General features: G+C 36.5%; 1 protein-coding gene across 1 annotated transcript in view; it reads right to left on the reverse strand.

Annotated features, from left to right (window-relative positions):
- The window catches only part of DCBLD2 (discoidin, CUB and LCCL domain containing 2), an 86,315-nt gene that overhangs the window by 36,149 nt on the left and 26,388 nt on the right, over positions 1-23,778 (reverse strand). Inside the window, exon 3 of the mRNA XM_039221224.1 lies at positions 1,228-1,365. Coding sequence (XP_039077155.1) covers positions 1,228-1,365 — 138 coding nt within the window. The remainder of the gene's footprint in view (positions 1-1,227; positions 1,366-23,778) is intronic.

Consider the following 23,778-nt stretch of genomic DNA (forward strand, 5'->3'; position numbering starts at 1 on the left):
CATTTATACAATATGAGGTAACAGGTTTTTTTTTAATTGTTATCTTATAATTTTTTAGAGAAGCGTGGGAAGGGACACATGATCCAAAGCAGACTCTGTGCTGACAGCAGAGAGCCTGATGCAGGACTCAAACCCACAAACTGTGAGATCACGACCTGAGCTGAAGTCAGGTGACCAACTGACCCAGCCACCCAGGGCCCTTGAAGTTAACAGCTTTTTAAAATTTTTAATTATCAACTTAGTTAAATCATTGTTGAATATCAAAATAATCATCTATTTTTTAATTTAAAATCTTTTTTTTTTTTTTTAATATTTTTATTTATTTCTAGGAGAGAGAGAGAGACAGCGTGAGCAGGGGAGGGTCAGAGAGAGAGAGAGTCACAGACAGAAACAGGCTCCAGGCTCTGAGCTGGCAGTCAGCACAGAGCCCGACGCGGGGCTCGAACCCACGAACCACGAGATCATGACCTAAGCGAAAGTCGGATGCTTAACCGACTAAGCCACCCAGGCGCCCCTATTTTTTAATTTAAATGATTGTTTTATTCGAGATATCCTTGCACTGGTAGCATTTCTTAGAACTTTCTTACCATAATGCCCCTAAAATAGCAGAGAAAACAAATACATGCCACAGAAGTAAAAACTTATGGGAGATTTTGTTCAAGTTTTCCATTTTATCTTAGAAATTCAAGTATACTTTGCATTCTATTCCACTTAATAGCCTTGGTTTTAATTTTTCCCCCTTCAGATTACAAACTTTAACCATCCAGAAAATATCTCAGGTTTATTTTGTAGCGTTTCAGACAGCACTCCCCAGCATACTCCTGGCAGTATGAGAATCTATTCTTTTGAGAAGAATGGTAATATAGTCTTTAATACAGTACTATGAAATGGTAAACTGTGGACAACAAAGCTTTAAATTTATATCATACATTTCAATAAATGACAGATTTTTAAAAAGTTAGAGGTTATTTGTGCTCCAATCTTATAAAAGTGAAAAATCAGTATTTCCTCTACTATGGAAAGGAAAGTATACAGAATTAATATAAGTGTTAATATACCTTTAATTTTTAGAATTCTAAAACTAATCTAATTTTATTTGTAAAATTGATGTGTTTTTAAAAGTTCAGTCTTTCTACTCTAATCTCAGACAAGTACTAAAAGAAATATTTCATATTTGTTTTTAGAAATTGTAAAATATGTAAGTCATGGTATGAAGTTGAAAATTACCTTGTTTATCTATGACTGAATATGAGGCCAAAAATCCTCGTCCAGAAACATGGATTCCACTCATGAACAGCACAGTAATTTCATTGCTTTTTGACTCAATGGAATGGTTCATCTGCAACCCCAGACCACAGTATTTGCCTAGAAATGAGGAAAAAAGAAAAAGATATTTGGTATGACTCTTATAAAGTCAATAATACTTACAAAGTAGGTAAGAACATCAGTGTAATATACCAAACTGGACATTAAGTAGAAAATGACCACGATGTTTAGTGATTTAAAATCACATTACTCTGAAGAAAGAAAAAAAAAAAAGAAAATATGTCAAATAATAACTAAATAATTCAAAAGAAAAAAATGGTAAACACCAGTGATCTTACAAAGATTCAATTTCTTGTGAAAGACATTACTTTTTAAAATAGCAGTGAGGATGGGCATCACGGTGGCTCAGTTGGGTAAGTGTCCAACTTCGGCTCAGATCATGGTTTCGTGGTCCCTGAGTTCGAGCCTAAGCATCAGGCTGTGTGCAGACAGCTCAGAGCCTGGAGTCTACTTCTGATTCTGTGTCTCCTTCTCTCTCTGCCCCTCCCTCCCTCAAAATAATAAATATTTTAAAAAATTATTAAAAAATAGTAGTAAGGAATTAAAAAAAATTAACCTAAAACACTTTATGCAGGCAGGTGGCTCATAAACAAATTGACAGTCAATCAGTAATATTCTTAACATACATCCCACAGAGTGCCCCTAGATTCCTGTGCTTAGGGTACCCCTTAAACTTTTTTCAGACCCCTTCAATTTCTCTTCCAAGGATTGGTGAAGTTTTAGTCAATTTCTTGAGGTGATCATACTAGTCCTACAGCTTTAACTATGCTCTGACAATTCACATTTACAACTCTTCCCAGAGCTTTTCTCCAGATATTTATATCTAAATGCCAACTTTTAGGGGCACCTGGGTGGCTCAGTCAGTTTAGCACCTGACTTTGGCTCAGATAGTGATGTCTCTCTCCCTCTCTCTCACACAAAAATAAAAACATTAAAACAAATTAAGTGCCAACTTTTATCCTTTAATGCCTAATAGACACAGGAAAATAACACATCCTCAATACAGATTAATAAAAGTTTAGGGAAAAAAAATTTGAGCAAGATATCCACCAATAACTAATAAAAAAGCATTTTCTTATGTGCTTGCTAACCTAACAAATTCTGAATAAAGAATAACATTCCAAAAATATTTTGGGCTGTGGCAACATCATTCTAGAATAAGTAATGTGTACTTCCACAAACACAATTTTCAAGGACTACACATGATCTTGTGGGTAAAATATCCCAAGGAATCAACAAGAAAAGCCCACCAGAACTGGTAAGGGAGTTAACGTCACAGAATACAAAAATCAATTATATTTCCACATACTGGTCACAAATAATCTGAAATGAAATTTTAAAAACTTAATAACAGCATCAAAAAGATTAAAACATTTAGGAATAAATTTTTAAAAAAATTCAAAACCAGTACACTAAAAAATAGAAACACTGATAAAATTTAAAGGAAAGCTAAATAAACTAGGAGACTGACCATGTTCATGGAGTGGAAGACTCAATACTGTTAAGATGTCAATTCTCCCAACATTGATCTACTTATTCAGGGTGCCTGGGTGGTTCAGTTGGTTAAGCCAACATTGATCTACTGATTCAATCAGTCTCTACCAAAATTCTAGTATTTTCCTTTTTCAGAAATTAACAAGTTAAGGCTAAAATGTATATGGAATGCAAAGGACACAGTACAACCAGAACACGGTAATGGAAAAGACATTTGAGAGGCTAATTTAACTTGATTTTAAATTTACATACTATAGTAAACTATAATACTATAGCAATCGAGACAGTGTGATATACTGTAATGGCAAACCTGTATCTATATCTAAATCTTTACATCCTATATCTACACCTATGTCTCTATATGGTTCAATGGAACAGAAAAGAGTTCAGAAATAAGCCCACATATGTATTCAATTGGTTTCTGACAAAGGTATGAAGGTAACTTGGTAGAGAAAGGGCAATCTTTTCAACAAGTGTACTAAACCAGGTGGATATCAATATGCAAAAACAAATGAACTTAGAACTTTACTTCAAGCCAAAATGAACCACAGACCTCATCCTAAGAGCTGAACTTACAAAACTCTTACAAGAAAACATAAGAGAAATCTTTGTGACTTTGGGTTAGGCAAAGATTTCTTAGACTTAGATCCAATATCAAAAGGGAAATCCATTAAAGGAAAAAATGAATAATTTGCACTTCATCAAAATTTAAAATGTTTCCTTTTCAAAAGACACCACTAAGAAAACTTAAAAGACAATATTTGCAAAACATTAATCTGATCAAGAACTCATGTCTGAAAGGTATAAAGAATTCTTATAACTCAATGTAATCTTGTAAAATGGGCAAAAAGTTTACATAGCCAATCTATAAAGATGAACTACTACATGGCAAATAGGCACATAAGATGCTCAAGAGAGTCATCAGAGAAATCAATATTAAAGCAACAATGACATACCATGACACTCCCACTGGAATGGCTATAATAAAAAGACTGACAATACCAAACATTAGTGAGAATGTGGAGAACTGGAACCTTCAAACACTGACAGCAGAACTGTAAAATGGCACGGCCATTTGTGGAAAACAATTTGGCGGTTTCCAAAAATGTTAAATAAGCATATATACATACACAATCCAGCAAGTGCACTTCTATTACCCAACCAAGAGGAAAGAAACCGTATGTCCACAGAAAGACTATTCAAATGGTCACAATCGTATTTGCCCCCAAACAACTTAATTGTCCATTAACTAATAAATGGATTAAAAAAATGTAGTACATATCCATACAAAGAACTACAACTCATCAATAGACAAAAATAAACTAATGATGCACACAAAAACATTAATGAACCTCAAAACCATTATGCTAAAGAAGCTATTTATATTCCTAGAAAAAAAAAACCCAAAAAATTAGAGATGGCAGATCAGTGGCTACTTGGGACTGGGGTTAAAGTAGGAACGGATTACAAATGGGCACAAGGGAACTTTTTGGTGTGACAGAAATTTCTAAATCTAAATTTTAGGATGCTGCAGAGCTATAAAAATTTACTAAAATTCATCAAACCATGTATTTAACGTACATAAAACCATGGTATGTAAATTATAGCTCAATAATAAAGCTTTCAGAAGAAATACATACATTGAAAAAAACTGTATTGTCAGAAACCATCAGGTGTTTCATACCAAAAAAAAGTTCACAAAATCAGACACAGCAGAAAGAGGCCTTCAGAGATTTATTCCAAGCAGCCGTACGACAGCTGAAAAAACTCAAAATCTAATACATCAGTGGATTGCTCAAAATAACACTACTTGTCCATCAGAGGTGAAATCAGTCTGGAACCTGGGTCCTCTGTCTTGTCCTGTACCTTATTCTTCTGCATACTACTCCCTACTAATGGTGTTGGCACCTTCCCTGGGGCTGCAGAGAGGACCATTTAATACAGCTGGATCTTCTCCCTATAAGTGATCTGGGCAGTCGCTGAACTCTCCTTTTTAGCCAGAGGAGTAACACCCTTTCCTTCAGCATCCCAGAAACAGCCTCACTCCTTAACTAAATTAGCAAATGCTTCAGCTGGTCTTCTGACGTAAACCACCAAAATATCTCACAATACTGCTTTGGCCCTTAACTGAATTATGTAAATCTATACCACCTTCATTTCGAGATTAACTGCAGAGACAGAGCCTACTCCTTCTACTTCACTCTAAAGCCATTTTTAACTGAATCAACGTTTCCAAAAGATCACATACAAGTAGAACTGTGAAATTCAGCTGCATTTTTTTTTTTTTTTCTGAGAGAGAGAGAGAAAGCAGGGCAGGGTCAGAGAGATTGGGAGATAAAGAATCTGAAGCAGTCAGCCGTATTTTTTAAAATGAGTTACTCTTCACAACTGTTTTTCCCTGCCAATGAAAAAGTACTACATTTGTTTTAAATACATTTCATATTTTTATATTCTATATGTTACATCTAAATCCAGGCAATTCTTTGTGTTTTTTTTCCCAGAAAATTAGAATAGTTTAACCCTAAAGCCATACTGACAGTTGTCAGTTAAAACAAAAACCCCAAATTCTAAAACATCTAACAATGTCTATAGCTTTTATACATAGAACTTTTCTTTCAAGACATGATTCCCCATACCTTTACAACTATTGAATTATTTTTATAAAGTTAGCTTATACATATAGTAATTCGGTAGAAACTTTTAGGATGAGCAGAATAATTCTATTTAAGAATAATTTCAGGCCCACATCTGAACAGAGTAACATATCAGAGATAGAAATCATATTTTATTCTGTGTATCGCTGTGTTTTACATTGTTTTTACCCCTCAACTTGGAAAGGTAATTCAATTTTTGTGTTCTGCAGTCAGATCAGCCTGACAGAAACTGACAAAGAAAAGCCATTCCAACAAATTTCCTCCCCTTGAGGCACAGAAAAGTTGGCTATTATGTCTTACAGTGAACCACATCCATAACCTTATCACAACTGGTTTTGAAGTGGCAGTGTGACTCTCTGGTCATTGTACAGAACTTTAGGGAAAGAAACAAAGAACAAAGAAACAATAATCAAAAAAATTAATCTAAAAATAACAAGGAATATACTACATTTATAAAGTTAAAAAAAACAAACTTGAATTTAAATGCCAAGAACATTGATTTATTTAGTATTTAATAAATACCCAATTTCAATGTGCACTGCATGGACACACACACTTGGCCTTAGTAATAGAGGGTGTTCTATATACATATGTCTTTGCTGATCCTTTATTTTTTAAAAATACCTACTGTGGGGGGGAAGCTATTCCTAAATATGGCATGCAATTTAAATAAAGCTATCAATATTTTTCAAATGTTTATTTTTGAGAAAGGGGGGAGGGGCAGAAAGAGGGGGACAGAAGATCCAAAGCAGTCTTGCACTGACAGCTTTAGTGCTGACAGCAGGGAGCCCGATGTGGGGCTCCAACTCATGAACCACTAGATCATGACCTGAGCTAAAGTCTGACGCTCAATCAACTGACCACTGAGACACCCAAAAGCTATCAATATTTTTAAGATTGAAGCAAAATAACAGAGTCCTACAACAGTTATTACCTGCATTAAATCTTCAAACTTTTTCAATACTAAATAACTCAAAAATAGGCTAGTTAATAGAATACTAAATACTATATTATTTTTAAGTACTAAATATCTTCATATGGTGACCTAACATTATAAGGAATATAAGTGATGTTATTCTACATCTTATCTCAAATGTTAAAGATATCAGAACCTAAAAAATTTGTTACCAAAGCCAAATGTGTGCAGGGCTGGTGCCCATTACATTAAATCTTTTTATTTATTTATTTATTTATGTATTTATTTATTTATATTTGTTTTTTTTAAGAGAGAAAGAGAGCCCATGCAAGCAGGGGAAAGGAGCAGAGGGAAGGGGGAGAGAGGAGGGAAGCAAGGGAGAGAGGGGGATAGAGAGTGAGAGAGAGAATGAATTTTAAGCAGGCTCCATGGTCAGTGTGGAGCCTAACTCGGGACTAGATCCCATGACCCTGGATCATGACCTGAACCGAAGTCAAGAGTAGGACACTCAACCACATTAGCCACCCAGGTGCCCCCACATTAAGTCTGAAGGCCAAATGGGAATCGGTAAAGGCAAGAGAAATTACATACCTAGAATCTCTACATCAGTCAGTTAATGCCTGTAAATGTGAACGAGTTTCAGCTGGGCTCATCAGCACTAGCTGTTGTTTGCCCCTTAAGAATCTATGCATGTGATTTTATTACAAGGCTGATCAAGGCCCTCAGTACAAATAACAACTTTTCAGATATTCTTAGGTACAAATGAAAAAGATCATACTTAAAGAATATTATCATGCCATGCAGAAGTGTGTTTATAAAAATTTTATCATGTATACTAATACTGGGAAACCCCACATTATTAGATTGAACTTGGGAGTGCTCTAAAAAATTATAAAACTGACAAAAATATACTGTTGAAGTGAATCAATGTTTAAAAAGTTTTTCCAGGGGTGCCTGGGTGGCTCAGTCAGTTAAGCGTCCGACTTCGGCTCAGGTCATGATATTGCGATCTGTGAGTTCGAGCCCAGCATCAGGCTCTGTGCTGCCAGCTCAGAGCCTGGAGCCTGCTTTGGATTCTGTGTCTCCCTCTCTCTCTGCCCATCTCCCACTTGCACTCTGTCTCTCTCTCTCTCTCTCAAAAATAAACATTTAAAAAATTTAAAAAGTTTTTCCAACCCTTTCAATGTGGACAGAATAATAAAACTGCAGCTTTACCTCCTGCTTAGTCATTTGGAGTTACCTTGTCCTCTGAAATGTGAATAAACGCAATCCGTGGTAGAAAATAAACGTTTTAAAGAACTACTCTTCTGTGAAACTCAAAAGGCACTAGGTACTAAAGAACAGATAATCTCAATTAAAAAGAGAAGAAGAAAAGGACTTTGTAGGTGCTCAAGTGAGTTCAATATACACCAGATAAACACCTGCCTTCACCTCTTATTCCCAGCCAAGATGGATGTTTCTCTCCTCATTTGGTTGTCCTTTGATCAAAGATTTTACCCATTTCACAAGTAATGCAAGCACTTAGCAAAATACTCTGGGAAAGGAAGAAAAAATTCATTCCTAATCTGGGCACTATATTAGTTAATTCTTTAATTCCATTTTCTTAGTTTGGCCATTCAAAGACACTCCTAAATTAACAATCATTTAATTGCTAACAATTATAGGTTCTGCAAATGGCTTTCAAACTCAGTCAACATCTCTAAAACTTTCTCATGGATAAATAAAATTTTCAAAAGACAATATATGGATATATACAGAAAATTCTAAATCTAAAAGTTAATCAAATATGTTAATAACCATAAAACCTAAAAAACACTAGTAGAATTCATGCTCCTTGAGGCACCTATGTGGCTCAGTGGGTCAAGCATCTGACTCTTGACCTTGGCTCAGGTCAAGATCTCACTTTTCATGAGTTAGAGCCCCACATCAGGCTCTGCACCGACAGCTCAGGGCCTGCTGGGATTCTGTCTCTCCCTCTCTCTGACCACTCCTCTCTCCCCCACCACTTGTGCTCTCTCATAATAAATAAATAAACCTTAAAAAAAAAAAAAAGAATTCATGCTACAGGCAAATGAAAATGTTTAAAAAGTCATTACCCTTAAGGCGCCTGGGTGGCTCAGTTGGTTAAGTGCCGACTTCAGCTCAGGTCATGATCTTGCAGTTGTGAATTTAAGCCCTGCATCGGGCTCTGTTCTGACAACTCAGAGCCTGGAGCCTGCTTCAGATTTTGTATCTCCCTTTCTCTCTGTCCCTCCCCCACTCACACTCTGTCTCTGTCTCTCAAAAATGAATAAATGTTAAAAAAAAAAATCATTATCCTTAAGAAACTAGAAAAACAAATTAAATTCACAGTGAGAACAGATGTGTAAGAATTAGAGCAGAAACCAATGAAATTAAAAATAGGAAATTAATAGAGAAAATTAAAAAGTCAAAAGCTGGTTCCTTGAAACAAAAACCAGGAAAACACCTCTAATAAGGCTCAGAAAAAGAGAGGAAACAAATCACCAATATCGGAAAGGAAAGTGCAAACACCACTACAGATAGTATGGTCATGAAAAGATAAATAAAAATATTATGAACGAATCTATGTCCACAAATTTGATAAGATAGATGAAATGAACTGATTCCCTGAAATACAATTTGCCAAAATTCTAGCAGAAACTGATAATGTGAATACGCCTATACCTATTTAAGAAAATGAATCAATAATTAATCTTTCAAAAAGACAGAGCATCAGGCACAAATGGGTTCACTGATGAATTTTAACAAACATTTAAGAAAAAACTATACCAATCCTCTATCATCTCTTTCAGAAGAAAGAAGCAGAGGTAATACATTCTAACTTGTTCTATGAAGCTAGCATCACCATGAAACCGAAAATCAAACATATCACATGCAAGAAAACTACAGGTTATGGAATAGGCCTTCCAGGTTATTTCTCATGTGATACATATAAAAATCCTTAACAATACATTTAAAAAGTCAAATCCAACAATATATTAAAAAGAATTATATATCATGATCAAGTGTGATTTATCCCAGGTAAGTAAGGTAGGCTCAACATTTTAAAATTAATTAATGCAGGGGGAGCCTGGGTTGCTCAGTCCATTAAGTGTCTGACTTCAGCTCAGGTCATGATCTCATGGTTCATGGGTTCGAGCCCCACGTTGGGCTCTGTGCTGACTGACTGCCAGCTCAGAACCTGGAGTCTGTTTCAGATTCTGTGTCTCCCTCTCTCTCTGACCCTCCTGACCCTCCCCTGTTCATGCTGTCTTTCTCTCTCTCTCTCAGAAATAAAATATTTAAAAAATTAAAAAAATCAATTAATGCAATCCATCACGTCAACATGCAAAAGAAACGTATCATGATCAAATCAACAGATGCAGAAAAAGCATTTGACAAAACCCAACATCCACCAATGATATAAACTCTCAGTGAACTAGGAATATAGGGGAACTTCCTTAGGTTAATAGAGAATATTTATTAAAAAACCTAAGCTAACATACTTGATAGTGAGAAATTCAAAGCTTTTCCAATAAGATCAGAAACAAGGCAAGAATGTCCCCTCTCATCACTCCTGTTAAACATCATACTTATGTATTAGTTAACATAGTAAGACAAGGAGGAAAAAAGTACACAGACTGTAAGGGAAGAAACAAAATTTTGTTTGTTCACAGATGATAAAATTATCTGTGTAGAAGATCCAAAAGAAATGAACAAAAAACTCCTGTAGCTAATAAATGATTTACAAGGTTGTAGAATACAAGATTAATAGACAAAAGTCAATTACTTTCCTATACATCAACAATAAAAAAAGTGGAATTTGAAAATAAAAACACAAAACCATTTACATTAGCTGCCCCCAAATGAAATAGTTACGTACAAATGTAATAAAATATGTGCAAGACTATATGAAGAAAACTATAAAACTTCAAGAGTGAAATAGATGGAGGTATGTTCCCTGTTCATGGATAAGGAGACTAAATATTGTCAAGATGTCAGGTCTTGCCAACTTTATTGACTTAATGCAATCCAAATCAAAATCCTAGCAAGTTGGGTTAATTGGAAATTTGCATGTAAAAGAATGAAACTGGACTCCTATCTTATACCACTCACAAAGAGTAAACTCAAAATGGATTAAACACTTAAATGTAAAACCTGAAACCATAAAACCTCTAGAGGAAAACATCGGAATAAAATTCCTTGACATGGGTCTTGATAATGATTTTCTGAATATGACACTTAAACCAGAGCAACAAAACAAAAGCTAAATAAGAGGGGCTATATCAAACTAAAAAGCTATGCAGCAATACAAACAATAAAGTACATAATTTTATGGAATGGAAGTAAAAATATTTGCAAACCATGTATTTGGGAAGGGGTTAATATCAAAAATATATAAAGGACTTCTACAACTTAAAGCAAAAAAAAAAAAACAACAAAAAAAAAAACAAAATAAAATAACCCAATTAAAAAAACGGGCAAAGGACCTAAAGAGACATTTCACCCACGAAGATACATGAAAGGCCAACAGGTACATAAAAAGATGCTCAACATAACTAGTCAATAGGGAAATGCAAATGAAAACCAAAATAAAATATCATCTCATGTCTGTTAGAATGGCCATCACCAAAAATGTAAGAGATAACAAATGCTGGTGTGGATGTGGAGAAAAGATAATCCTGTGCACTGTTTGTGGGATTGTAAACTGTAGTCACTACAGACAACAGTACAGAGGAACTTCAAAATTAAAAATAGAATTATCATATTATCTGGCAAATCTATTGGTAATATATCCAAAGTAAACAAAAACTAACTGAAAAAGACATCTGTGCCCCTACATTTATAGCAGCTTTATTTACAATAACCAAGACATGAAAACCACTTAAGAGTCCATGGATGGATGAATGGGTATACAACAAAATATTATATAGCAACTATCATTCAGCCATAACACATGAAGAAATCATACCATTTGTGACACCACCAATGAACCTTAAAGGTATTATGCTAAGTAAATTAAGTCAAAGAAAGACCAATACTTCAGGATTTCACTTATATGAGTAATCTAATAAAAACTCACCAAACTCACAGAAAACAGTATCGTTTACGGACACCAGAGGCAGAAGGTGGGTGGAGGCAGGGAGTATAAGACGATGGATGTTAGCCAAAACCTACTGTGGTAATCATTTTATAGTATATGTAAATGAAACTAGCATCCTGTACAGCTTAAATTTATATACTGATATATGTCAATTATTTCCAAATAATAAAAAAAAAAAAAGAAATCCCAGTGAGTTGTTTTTAGATATCAACAAAATGATGGAGGGACAAAAGACCATGAATAGCAAATACAATATTGAAGAAAAAGTTGGAGGACTGATACTATCATCTTAAAGACTTAATATAAATAGAGTAATCAAGACAGTGTGATATTGGTATAGATCAATGGAATATGATTAACTGATCTTTGACAAAGAACTAAAGGCAATATAGTGAAGCAAAGATAGTATTTTCAACAAATGGTGCTGGAATGACTGAACATCCACATGTAAAAATAATGAATCTAGACACAGACCTAATACCCTTCACAAAAACTAATTCAGATTACAGATCCTAGTAAACTGCAATACTGTAAAACTCCTGGAAGATAACACAGGAAAAAATCTGGGTGACCTGAGTAAGAAAATGACTTTTTAGATACAACACCAAAGGCAGGATCTATGAAAGAAATAATTGATAGTGTGATATTCATTAACATTAAAAACTTCTGCTTTGGAAAGACAATGTCAAAAGAATGAGAAGACAAGCCACAAACTGAGAGGAAATATTTACAAGATACACACATGATAAAGGATACATCTGATAAAGGACTCTTATCTAAAATCTACAAAAAACTCCTAACATTCAATAATAAGAAAACCACCTTAATTAAAAATGGGCCAAAGACCCTGACAAATACCTCACCAAAAATATACAGATAACAAGCATATAAATAGATGCACTACATCACATGTTTTCAGGGAAATACAATTACAATAAAATATCACTACACACCTATTAGAATGGTCAAAATCCAGAAAAGTGTCAACACTAAATGCTGATGAAAATGTAGAGCAACAGAAACTTTCATTCATTATTGGTGGAAAAGCAAAATGGGGGATTCTTTTTGGGATTTCTTACAATACTAAAAAGTCTTACCACACAATCCAGCAATCACACTTCTGGATATTTACTCAAAGGGGCTGAAAATCTACGTGCATATAAAACCTGCACAGGGATGTGTATAGCAACTCTATTCATAAACTGTCAAAACTTGGAAGCAACCAAGTCCCTTAATAGGTGAATGGATAGACACTGTGATACATCCAATGAAATATTATTCAAAACTAAAAAGAAATGAGCTATCAAACCAGTAATAGACATAAAGGAACCTTAAATGCACATTACTAAGTGAAAGGTGGCAATCTGAAAAGACTACATGTTGTTTGATCTCAATTTTGTCACCTTCTGGAAAGACAAAACCATGGAGATAATAAAAAGATCAGTGGTTTTCAGGTGCTGGGAAAGAGGGATGAACAGGTGGAGCACAGAGGACTTTTAGAGCAGTGCAAACGCTCTTGTTGATACCACAATGACAGACAAAGGTGACACATTTTTCAAACTTTCAGAATGTGCAACACACATCACAACACACCATTAACAGTCAGGGAAATGCAAATCAAACCCCAATGAGATACTACTTCATACTCATGATTAGAAGAAAAATAGTAAATTGACAAGGATCTGGAAAAACTGGAACCTTAATACGCTGCTAGTAAAAAGTGCAGTTGCTTTTGAATAGTCTGGCCATTCTTCAAATGGTTAAACATGGTGTCAGTATGTGACCTAGAGATTATACTTCAAGGTATATACCCATGAGAATGCAGACACATGCACACAAAAACGATAAAAGATAGTTCATAGCAGCATTATTCCTAACAGGAAAAATTACAAACAACATTGCCAGTATCCTTGAGTTCTTAGGGTAAATTGTCATGGAGAGATGGTGATAAACTTGAAAGAAAGAACAATGTGACTTTTTTTTTTTTTTAATGTTTATTTATGTTTTGAGAGAGACAGAGACAGAGTGTGAGGTGGGGGAGAGCACAAAGAGGGGGAGATACAGAATCTGAAGCAGGCTCCAGACTCTGAGCTGTCAGGGCAGAGCCCAATATGGGGCTCAAACCCGCAAATCATGAGATCATTACCTGAGCCAAAGTCGAATGTTTAACTGACTAAGCCATCTAGGTGCCCCCAATGTGACCTTCTGAAAACAGAAGAAATTGTGAGAACTGGGATGATCTGTCCAGACTCAGCTGAAAAAGGAAAGTGTCTTGTGCCTTTCGGGAGAAGGAAAGGATATAACCAAGAGGAAGACATGCAAGATATAAGTGGGTCATGGTGGAGAGGGTCTGGATGTAGGATTGTCATCACCGAAGGAAACTTAGGTCTCAGTATGATATGAGGAAGCCTCAGCGGAGAAAGTGGCTATGGACTCCAAGTATGTTCCAAAGGAAATGGCGTTAAGGGCCTCAGGAAAATGTGGTGGGGCAAGAACCAATCCTAAGTGTATAAGCCATAGTATATGTCGCTATTTCCTTCACCATGGAAACTTAGGCTTCCAATTTTTCCCTGCTTTAGATAATGACATATATATTTGTTCTTAAGTATAACTTATTTCCATATTTAAAACAATTACTGCGACACATGGGTGGTTCAGTCAGTTAAGGGTCCAACTCAATCTCAGTTCGTGAGATCATCCCCACATCAGGCTCTGTGTTGACACTGCGGTCCTGCTTGGGATTCTCTCCCCTCCATCCCCCTTCTCTCTCTCTCTTCTCTTCTCTCTCTCTCTCAAAATAAATAAACTTAAAAAAATTTCCTCTAGTATGTGATATTCTTAGGCTTCTAGAGTATTTTCTTACCAGGATCCCTGCCTTTAAAAAATTTTTTTAGCTGTCTGTATATTACACATACGGTAAGAGGGAGATTTTCCTGGGTCGGCCTGACCTAATCAGTTAGGTCCTTTAAAAGCAAAGTGTTTTCTCTGGTTAGTCTCATAAATGAAAATTAGAGAGAAATGCTTGCTGGCCTAAAAGAAAAAGAACACCTATGTGCTGAACACTGCAGGTGATCTCCAGGAACTGAAAGCAGTCCCTGGGAAATAGGCAGCAAGCAAATGGGACCCCAGTTTTACAACTACAGGAAAGTAAATCCTGCCAACAAGCAAAGAGCTCAAAGAGAACCCCTAGCTGCGGAAGGGAATCACATCCCCAGATGATTACCTTGATTTCAACCAGGAAAGACCTTGAATAGGGAATCAAGTAATGCCAAACACAGACTTCTGATCTATAGAAACAGAGATAACCAATTATGCTGTTTTAAGCTGCTAGGTTTGTGGTAATATTACAAAACAACACAAAACTAATCCAACCAGAAATCTACTTTGGTGTACAAGAATACTTCATTTTATTGCACTTTGCTTTATCAAGCTTTGCAGATAGTGCCTTTTTTCTTACAGGTTGAAGGTATGTGACAATCCTGCATCTAGCAAGTCTATTGGCACCAGTTTTCAACAAACATTTGCTCACTTTGTGTCTCTGTGTCACATTTTACTAATTCTTACAACACTTCAAGTTTTTTCATTATTGTTCTATTTGTTACGGGAATCTGCGACCTGTGATTTGATGTTACTACCATAATTGTTTTGGGGTGCCATGAAACCCATATGACTGGCAGACTTAATAAATGTGTGTGTTCTGACTGCTCCTCCAACCAACCATTCCCATCTCTCCCTCTTCTCAGGCCTCCCTTTACCATGAGACCCAACAATATTGAAATTAGTCCAATTAATAACCCTTCAATAGCCTCTAAACATTCAAGTGAAAAAGTCGCACATCTCTCACTTTAAATCAAAAGCTAGAAATCATTAAGCTTAATAAGACACGCATGTCAAAAGCTGAAATAGGCTGAAAATTAGGTCTCTTTTGCCAAATGACCAAATTGTGAAAGCAAAGGAAAAGTTCTTGAAGGAAATTAAAAGTGTTCCTCCAGTGAACACATAAATGATAAGAAAATGGAACAGCCTTATTGCTGATATGGAGAACGTTTTGGTGTTCGAAAGAAAAGATCGAACCAGCCACAGCATCCCCTTAAGCCAGAGCCTAATCCAGAACAAGGCCCTAAATCTGTGAAGGCTGAGAGAGGTGAGAAAGCTGCAGAAGAAAAGCTGGAAGCTAGCAGAAATGGCTTTATAAGATTTAAGAAACCAGTCTCTAGGACATAAAAGTGCAAGGTGAAGCAGCAAATGCTGAAGTAGAAGCTGCAGCAAATTATCCAGAAGATCTAGCTAAGATAATTCATCAAAGTGGTTACACACAACAACAAATTCTCAATGTAGACAAAACAGCCTCTGAAGAAGATGCCATCTAGGACTTTCATAGCTAGAAAGAAGTCAATACCTGGCTTCAAAGAACATGCTAACTCTCCTATTAGGGTCTATGGCACCTGCTGACTTTAAGTTGAAGCCAATGTCCATTTAACATCCCAAAAATCCTAGGGCCCTTAAGAAGGATGCTAAATCTATTCTTTCTATGCTCTAGAAATGGAGCAACAAAGCTTGGATGATAGCACATCCGTATGCAACATGATTTGCTGTGTCTTTCACGTCCACTGTTAAGACCTACTGATCAGAAAAAAAGATTGCTTTCAAAATATGACTGTTTACTGACAGTGTACCTGGTCATTCAAAAGCCCTGCTGGAGATGTACAATGAGATTAATGTTGTTTTCATGCCTGCTAACATAATATTCATTCTGCACCCCCTGGATAAAGAAGTGATTTTTACTTTCAAGTCTTATTATGTAAGAATATATTTCATTAGGCTACAGGTGCCATAAATACTGATTCCTCTGACGATCTGGGCAAAGTCAACTGAAAACCCTCTGGAAAAGACACACCCTTCCAGATACCATTGAGAACATTCATGGCTCATGGGATGAAGTCAAATTATCAACATGAATGGGTTTGGAAGAAGTTGACTCCAACCCTCATGGACGACTGTGAGGGGTTCAAGACTTCCATGGAAGGAAGTAGCTGCAGATGTGGTAGAAACAGCAAGAGAATCAGAATTAGAAGTGGAGCCTGAAGATGTAACTGAAATGCTGCAATTTCATAAAATTTGAATGTGTGAGTAGTTGCTTCTTATAGAAGAGCAAAAAGAGGAGTTGCTGGAGACGGAAACTACTCCTGGTGAAGATGCTATAAAGATGGTTGAAATGACAACAAGGATTTAGAATAGTATATAAACGTAGCTGACAAAGCAGTGGCAGAGTTTGAGAAGATGGACTCCAACTTTGAAATGAGTTCTTCTGTGGGTAAAATATTATCAAACAGCATCACATGCTATAGGGAAATCTTTTATGAAAGGAAGAGACAATCGATACTGCAAAATTCACTGTTGTCTTAAAGAAACTGCCAGTCACCGTAACCTGCAGCAACCACCTCTGATCAGTCAACAGACATCAACATTGACACAAGATCCTCCACCAACAAAAAGATTGACTGAAAAGACTGAAAGCGCAGTGATGCTTAGCAATTTTTAGCAATCAAGTATTTTTTTCTGAGAAAGTATTTGTTAAGCTTATTTATTTTTAAAAAGGGAGAGACAAATGGGGATAGGGCAGAGAGAGAGGAAGATACGAGAATCCTAAGCAGGCTCCACACTCCGTGCTGAGCCCAACACAGGGCTTGATCTCACAACCATGTGATCATCATCTGAGCTGAAATCAAGAGTTGGACACTAGCCAACTGAGCCACCCAGGGGCCTCAACAATCAAGTATTTTTAAATTACGGTATGTATGCACATTGTTCTTTTTAAACATAATACTACTGCACTGAAACTGAACCCATATCTCTGAGGTATGCTTGTATAGTAAGGATACCTGCTTTTGGATGATCAAATCGGAGAGAAATAAAGCGCAGAAGTTGGAATCTACCTATGATTCAGGGCCTCTTGGACTATACAATTTGAGGTTGACACTATTTCAATAACAATTAGTTGCCAAGATTTAAAAATCTTTAAACTCTGGGGTGCTTAGGTAGCTCAGTAGGTTAAGCATCCAGCTTCAGCTCAGGTCATGATCTCAGTTTGTGCCTTGGAGTCCCACATCGGGTTTGTGCTGACAGCTCAGAGCTTGGGGCCTGCTTTGGATTCTGTGTGTGTGTGTCTCTCTCTCTCTGCCCCTCTCCTGCTAATGTTCTCTCTCTCTCGCTCTCAACAGTAAAACATAGACATTAAAAAAAAAGTTTAAAAAATCTTTTAAACTTTACATAAATTCTGAATTTCTGGCTACTCTCAAAAAAAAAAAAAAAATCACACACATATGCACACACACATCCCTGGGCCAATTCTCCAAATGACTGTACTTAAGTAATGGCTGTCCCCTTTAAAAAGAGAAAGTCATAGGCCAGATTGCTACAATTCCCAACACTCCATAAAACCCCCAATCCTGCAGCTCAGGTAGCATTTATCAGTACAATGCTGTTATTATACTCAGTCCATGCCCTGTTGGCAATGAGTTTGTATCCTCTTGCATAGAGCTTAGAGGTCTTAAGGTTATCATGTGTCTTTCAAAGTCTGTATTCACTATGCTTTTGGTAGATGTTCACAGCAATAAACCCTGGAAGTTGTTAAATGAAAATATTCCTTATTCAAAAGAGGGGAACAATCCCTCTGATTTGAGATAGATTAGAGGTGCTATTACTACTGCCACAAAACTTAAGAAATCTGATTTACCATTTACTTAATGGAAGATCATTTAACCAACCAAGAGGTCTACCACGGAAAAACACTCCCTTTTACAAACTTGCAACTTAGAGAAGACGGAGGGTAGGGCGTTACTTGCTAGAGCAAAAGCACATCAACTCTGTCTACTCTAATAGATGGAATAGATGGAAATGGAGTTTGCTTAGAGAATATCACTCCTAATTTACAAACAAACTGATTTAGGCATGTTATTTTAGTGCTTATGTCCAGAAGCACTTCTAATCACAGAAACAATTCCAAATTTGGAACTCTCAAAGTAATTCATCAATGAACGGAGCCCCTGAATATTCAGGCATGGAGAGAGGTATGCACTAGGAATTTAGTGATAAAACCAGACTGGCACACTGTTGCCCTTGGAAAGCTCAGTGTAGCAGAACAGGGCAAATGCACAGTTGAAGCCCCTGAAATGCATGAAGCCATTTTAATACCCAGAAAATGTTTAAAGAAGATGCTATCATTAAGTAACGTCCATCAGTACAGTTCCTTTAAAAGTCTACCTGCAAGTATCACTACCTTGTGCTTGGTAGGCCAGAGCGAGATGGAGTTGTAAAATTAGCCATCTGACACAGAGTGATTTCATGTACTCTTTTTTTCCCTCCTTTTTAAAAAAATTTTTACTTAAATTCTACTTAGTTAACATACAGTGCAATATTGGTTTCAGGAAAAGAATTCAGTGACTCATCACTTACATACAACACCCAGTGTTCATCATAAGTGCCCTCCTTAATAACCATCACCCATTTAGCCCATTCCCCACCCACCTCCATCCATCAACCCTCAGTTTGTTCTTTTTTTTTACATTTTATTTTTGAGTGAGACAGAAAGAGTGCGTGTGTGCGCATGAGTGGGGGAGGGTCAAGGAGTGGGACAGAGGATCCAGAACAGGCTGTGCTGACAGCAATGAGCCCAATGCAGGGTTCACACTCATGAACACTGAGATCATGACATAAGATGAAGTTGGACGCTCAACTGACTGGGTCACCCAGGAGCCACTCATCTCCAACTTTAAGAGCCTCTTATGGTTTGTTTCCCTCTTTTTAGTTTCTGTCCCCCCTCTTACATGTTCATCTGTGTTGTTTAAGTTCCACATATGAATGAAATCATATATTTACCTTTCTCTTATTTCGCTTAGCTCTAGCTCCTAGCTCCATCCCTGCCGTTGCAAATGGCAAGATTTTATTCTTTTTGATGACTAATAACTTGATCTATATATAATACCACATCATCTTTATCCATTCATCAGTTGATGGACCTTTGGGTTCTTTTCATAGTTTGGCTATTGCTGATAATGCCACTATGGACATTGGGGTGCATGTACCCTTCTGAACCTGTATTTTTGTATCCTTTGGGTAAATACCTATTAGTGCAATTCCTGGGTCAGAGCAGTTGTATTTTTAAATTTTTGAGGAGCTGTTTTCCAGAACGGGTGAACCAGTTTGCATTCCCACCAACAGCGCAAAAGGGTTCCCCTTTCTCCACATTCTTGCCAACATCTGTTCTTATGCTGTCAATTTTAGCCATTCTGACAGGTATGAGGTGGTATCTCATCGTGGTTTTGATATGTATTTCCCTAACAATGAGTGACGTTGAACATCTTTTCATGTGTCTGTTGGCCATTTGGAGGTCTTCTCTGGAAAAATGTCTATTCATGTTTTCTGCTCCTTTCTTAACTAGATCAGTTGTTTTGGGGTGGTGAGTTTGGTAAGTTCTTTACAAATTTTGAATACTAACCCTTTATCCATTTGTAAATATCTTCTCCCATTCCATCAGTTGCCTTTTAGTTTTGTGGATTGTTTCCTTCCCTATGCAGAAGATTTTTATCTTGATGAAGTCCCAATAGTTCACTTTTGCTTTTGTTTCCCTTGCCTTGGGAGATGTGTCTAGTAAGAAGTTACTCCGGCCTAGGTCAAAGAGGTTGCTGCTTATGTTCTCCTCTAGGATTTTGATGGTTTCCTTGTCTCACATGTAGGCCTTTCTTTCAACCATTTTGAATTTATTTTTGTGTATGGTATAAGAAAGTGGTCCAGTTTCATTCTTCTGTATGTTGCAGAAGATGTCCAGTTTTCTTAGCACCCTTTGTTGAAGAGATGGTTTTCTTTCCACTGGATATTCTTTCCTGCTTTATCGAAGATTAGTTGACCATATAGTTGTAGGTCCATTTCTGGGTTTTCTATTCCATTCCCTTGATCTAGTGTCCGTTTTTGCATCAGTCCCATAGTGTGCTGATGACTACAGCTTCGTAATATAGCTTGAAGTCTGGAATCATGATGCCTCCAGCTTCGTAATATAGCTTGAAGTCTGGAATCATGATGCCTCCAGCTTTACTTTTCTTTTTCAGGATTGTTTTCAGGGTCTTTTGTGGCTCCATATACATTTTAGGACTGTTTGTACTAGCTCTGTGAAAAATTCCAGCAGTATTTTGATAGGATTGCATTAGATGTGTAGATTGCTTTGGGCCATGTTCATCTTTTGAACAGACTGTCTTCTCATAATGATTTCGATTATATGGTTGACTAACAAGAAGTTGTTTTTGGCTGGATTTAGCACTACTTTTAAATGCTTCAACAAAGACTTACCTGCAGAGGATAATCATGGTAGGGTACAGATCTAATTTCCTTTTAAACAATTAGTATTGGATATATTTTTTTAGTATACATCTCAAAGAACAAGTAACAAATATTTACCAGTTTTAAAAGGAATAGCAGTAGCACCAATAATGGGTTTGTCTTTCCTTCTAAAAGACAGTGGTAACTACTTTAAAGTATATTTTTCAGATGGGGCACCTGGGTGGTTCAGTCAGTTAAACATCTGACTCCTGATTTCAGCTCAGGTCATGATATCATGGTTTGTGAGTTCAAGCCCTGCACTGGGCTTCAGTGACCAGCAAAGAGCCTGCTTGGGATCCTCTCTCTCTTAGCCCCTCTCCATTCGTGTCCGTTAACTAAATAAATAAACAAACTTAAATAATTATAAAAGTGTATTTTTCAGGGCACCTGGGTGGCTCAGTAAGTTAAGTGTCCTCTTGATTTTGGTTTGGGTCATGATCTTACAATCATGAGATCAAGCCTCATGTTGGGCTCCAGGCTGAGTGTGGAGCCTGCTTGAGATTCTCTCCCCCCCCCCACCCCTTCTCTCCTGCTCTCTCTCTAAAAAAAAATATAAAATAAGAGGGTATTTTTCTATATCATAAAATCATTGTGGATTTTGATTTCAGGGGAAGATGGTAATTTGTGTTATTTTTTCATGAATGACAGGTCTAGTATTTGTACATTTAAAAATAAAGTCCAGGGGCACCTCGGTGGCTCAGTTGGTTAAGTGTCCAACTTCAGCTCAGGTCATGATCTCGTGGTTCATGGGTTTGAGCCTCATGTCGAGCTCTGTGCTGACAGCACAGAGCCCAGAGCTTGCTTTGAGTTCTGTGTCTCCTTCTCTCTCTGCTCCTCCCCTGCTCATGCTCTGTCTCTATCTCTATCTCTCAAAAATAAATAAATGTTAAAAAATTTAAAAAAACATAATAAATGAAGAAAGTCCAGGGGTACCTGGGTGGCTCAGTCAGTTAAGTGTCAGACTCTTAATCTCAACTCAGGTCATGATCTCACAGTTCAGGAGTTCAAGCCCTGCACTGACAGTGTGGAATCTGCTTGGGATTCTCTCTCTGCCCCTCCTCTGCTCTCTCTCAAGAAAAAAAAAAAAAAAACCAAAACCTTAAAAAATTTTTTTAAATAAGATAAAAATAAAGTCCACATGGGAAAGTGTACCTTGACACTTTTACTCCTACTTCTCATGTTATGTACAAAAATCTATTATGGATGAAGATAATATGTGTAGAAAGGAAAACAATAAAGCTTTTAGAGGAAAATGCTGGGAACAACTTGATGAGCTATGAGTGGGCAAGGGTTTTAAAAGAGGACACAAAAGATAGTAACCATAAATGGAAAAAAATTAATAACTGTAAACATTAAAATTATTAAAATTAACGTCTATCAAAAGATACCAATAGAGATAAAAAGGCCATAGAAAAAGGGTATATATATATATATATATATATTCCCACACACACATATATATACATATATTTTTAAATTTTTTTACTTATTTCAGAGAGAGAGAGAGAGAGAAGGAGAACATGAGTGGGAGAAGAGCAGAAAGGGGGAGAGAGAATCCCAAGCTGGCTCTGCACTGTCAGCACAGAGCTCCACATGGGGTTTGGTCTTATGAACTGTGAGATGGTGACCTGAGCTGAAATCCAGAGTCAGATGCTTAATCAACTGAGCCACCGAAGCACTCCAGAAGAATATACATTTTATACACATGGGGCTGGTCAGCCAGTTGGGCTCCCAACTCTTGGTTTCAGCTCAGGTTGTGGTTTTGCAGTTTGTGAGTTTGGGCTCCATGCTGGACTCTGAACTAACAGTGAGGAGCCTGCTTGGGATTCTCTGTCTCCCTCTTTCTCTCTCAAAAGTAAATGGATAAACATTAAAAAAAATTTAATACATATACCCCAAGGAACCCATGACAGTATATAGAAAGAACTCTAACAAATAAGAAAATGATCACCCAACAGAAAAAAACCGTGTAAAATAATTCAACACTTTTCAGAAAAGATATTCAAATGGCTAATCACATATGAAAAGAGAATAATATGATTAGCCATCAGGAACTGCAAAGCACAGCTACAACATGGTATCAGTATACACACACAAAATGGCTAAAGTAGAGAAAAGTAACTGAATTCTCATATACTACTAGTATGTCTAAACCACTACAACCACAGATGCATTTGGCAATATTTACTAAAGCTGAACACCTGCATATCCAGTGACCCAGCAATTCCTCTTCTAGATTTGTGTACTCAATTCACCAAAAGATGGGTAAGAAAATGCTCATAGCAAATAATCTGTGATAGCTAAGAACTGGTTATATGGTCAATATAACTTAATTTCCTTATTGTTAGAAATTTAGATCGCTTCCAATTTCTATATAGTGAAAAATGTTGGGACATCTTCTTCAGTTTTTGAAATATTTCCTTAAGAAGGATACTTTCTATATACTTCCAGACTGCTGAGTGAGCTATAACACTAAGAGATTCACAATGTAAAAAAAAAGTACCAATTTCACCACACCCATGTCAACATAAGATTTTTATATATTTTTTACTAATTAAAAATTCAAGGAGGGAGTATTTTTAGTTTTAAAAATTTGCAATTCTTTGATTATAAGCACAGGTGCCTCCAACAATAATCTCTCAGAGATGGCAGACTGGACAAAAGAGTACATAAGTTTAACTATTTATGAAGGTGACCAAATGGCCTTGATGGAAAATTTTATAACATTCATGTGGACCGAAATATCCAAAAAGAAGTACCAATCTTCCCTATCAAATTTTTCTTAGCAGGCTTTCCTTCTCTCTTAGGAAACTGACAATTTAAGTGTAAGACTTATCTTCTAGAAAGCAAGCAAACTTCTGGACAGAAGAGAAAATCATTAATCTGTTTCTATTTTATTAATAAAAGCTCTT

Source organism: Hyaena hyaena, unplaced genomic scaffold (assembly GCF_003009895.1).
Source record: "Hyaena hyaena isolate Hyena2069 unplaced genomic scaffold, ASM300989v1 scaffold_969, whole genome shotgun sequence".
Lineage (NCBI taxonomy): Eukaryota > Metazoa > Chordata > Mammalia > Carnivora > Hyaenidae > Hyaena > Hyaena hyaena.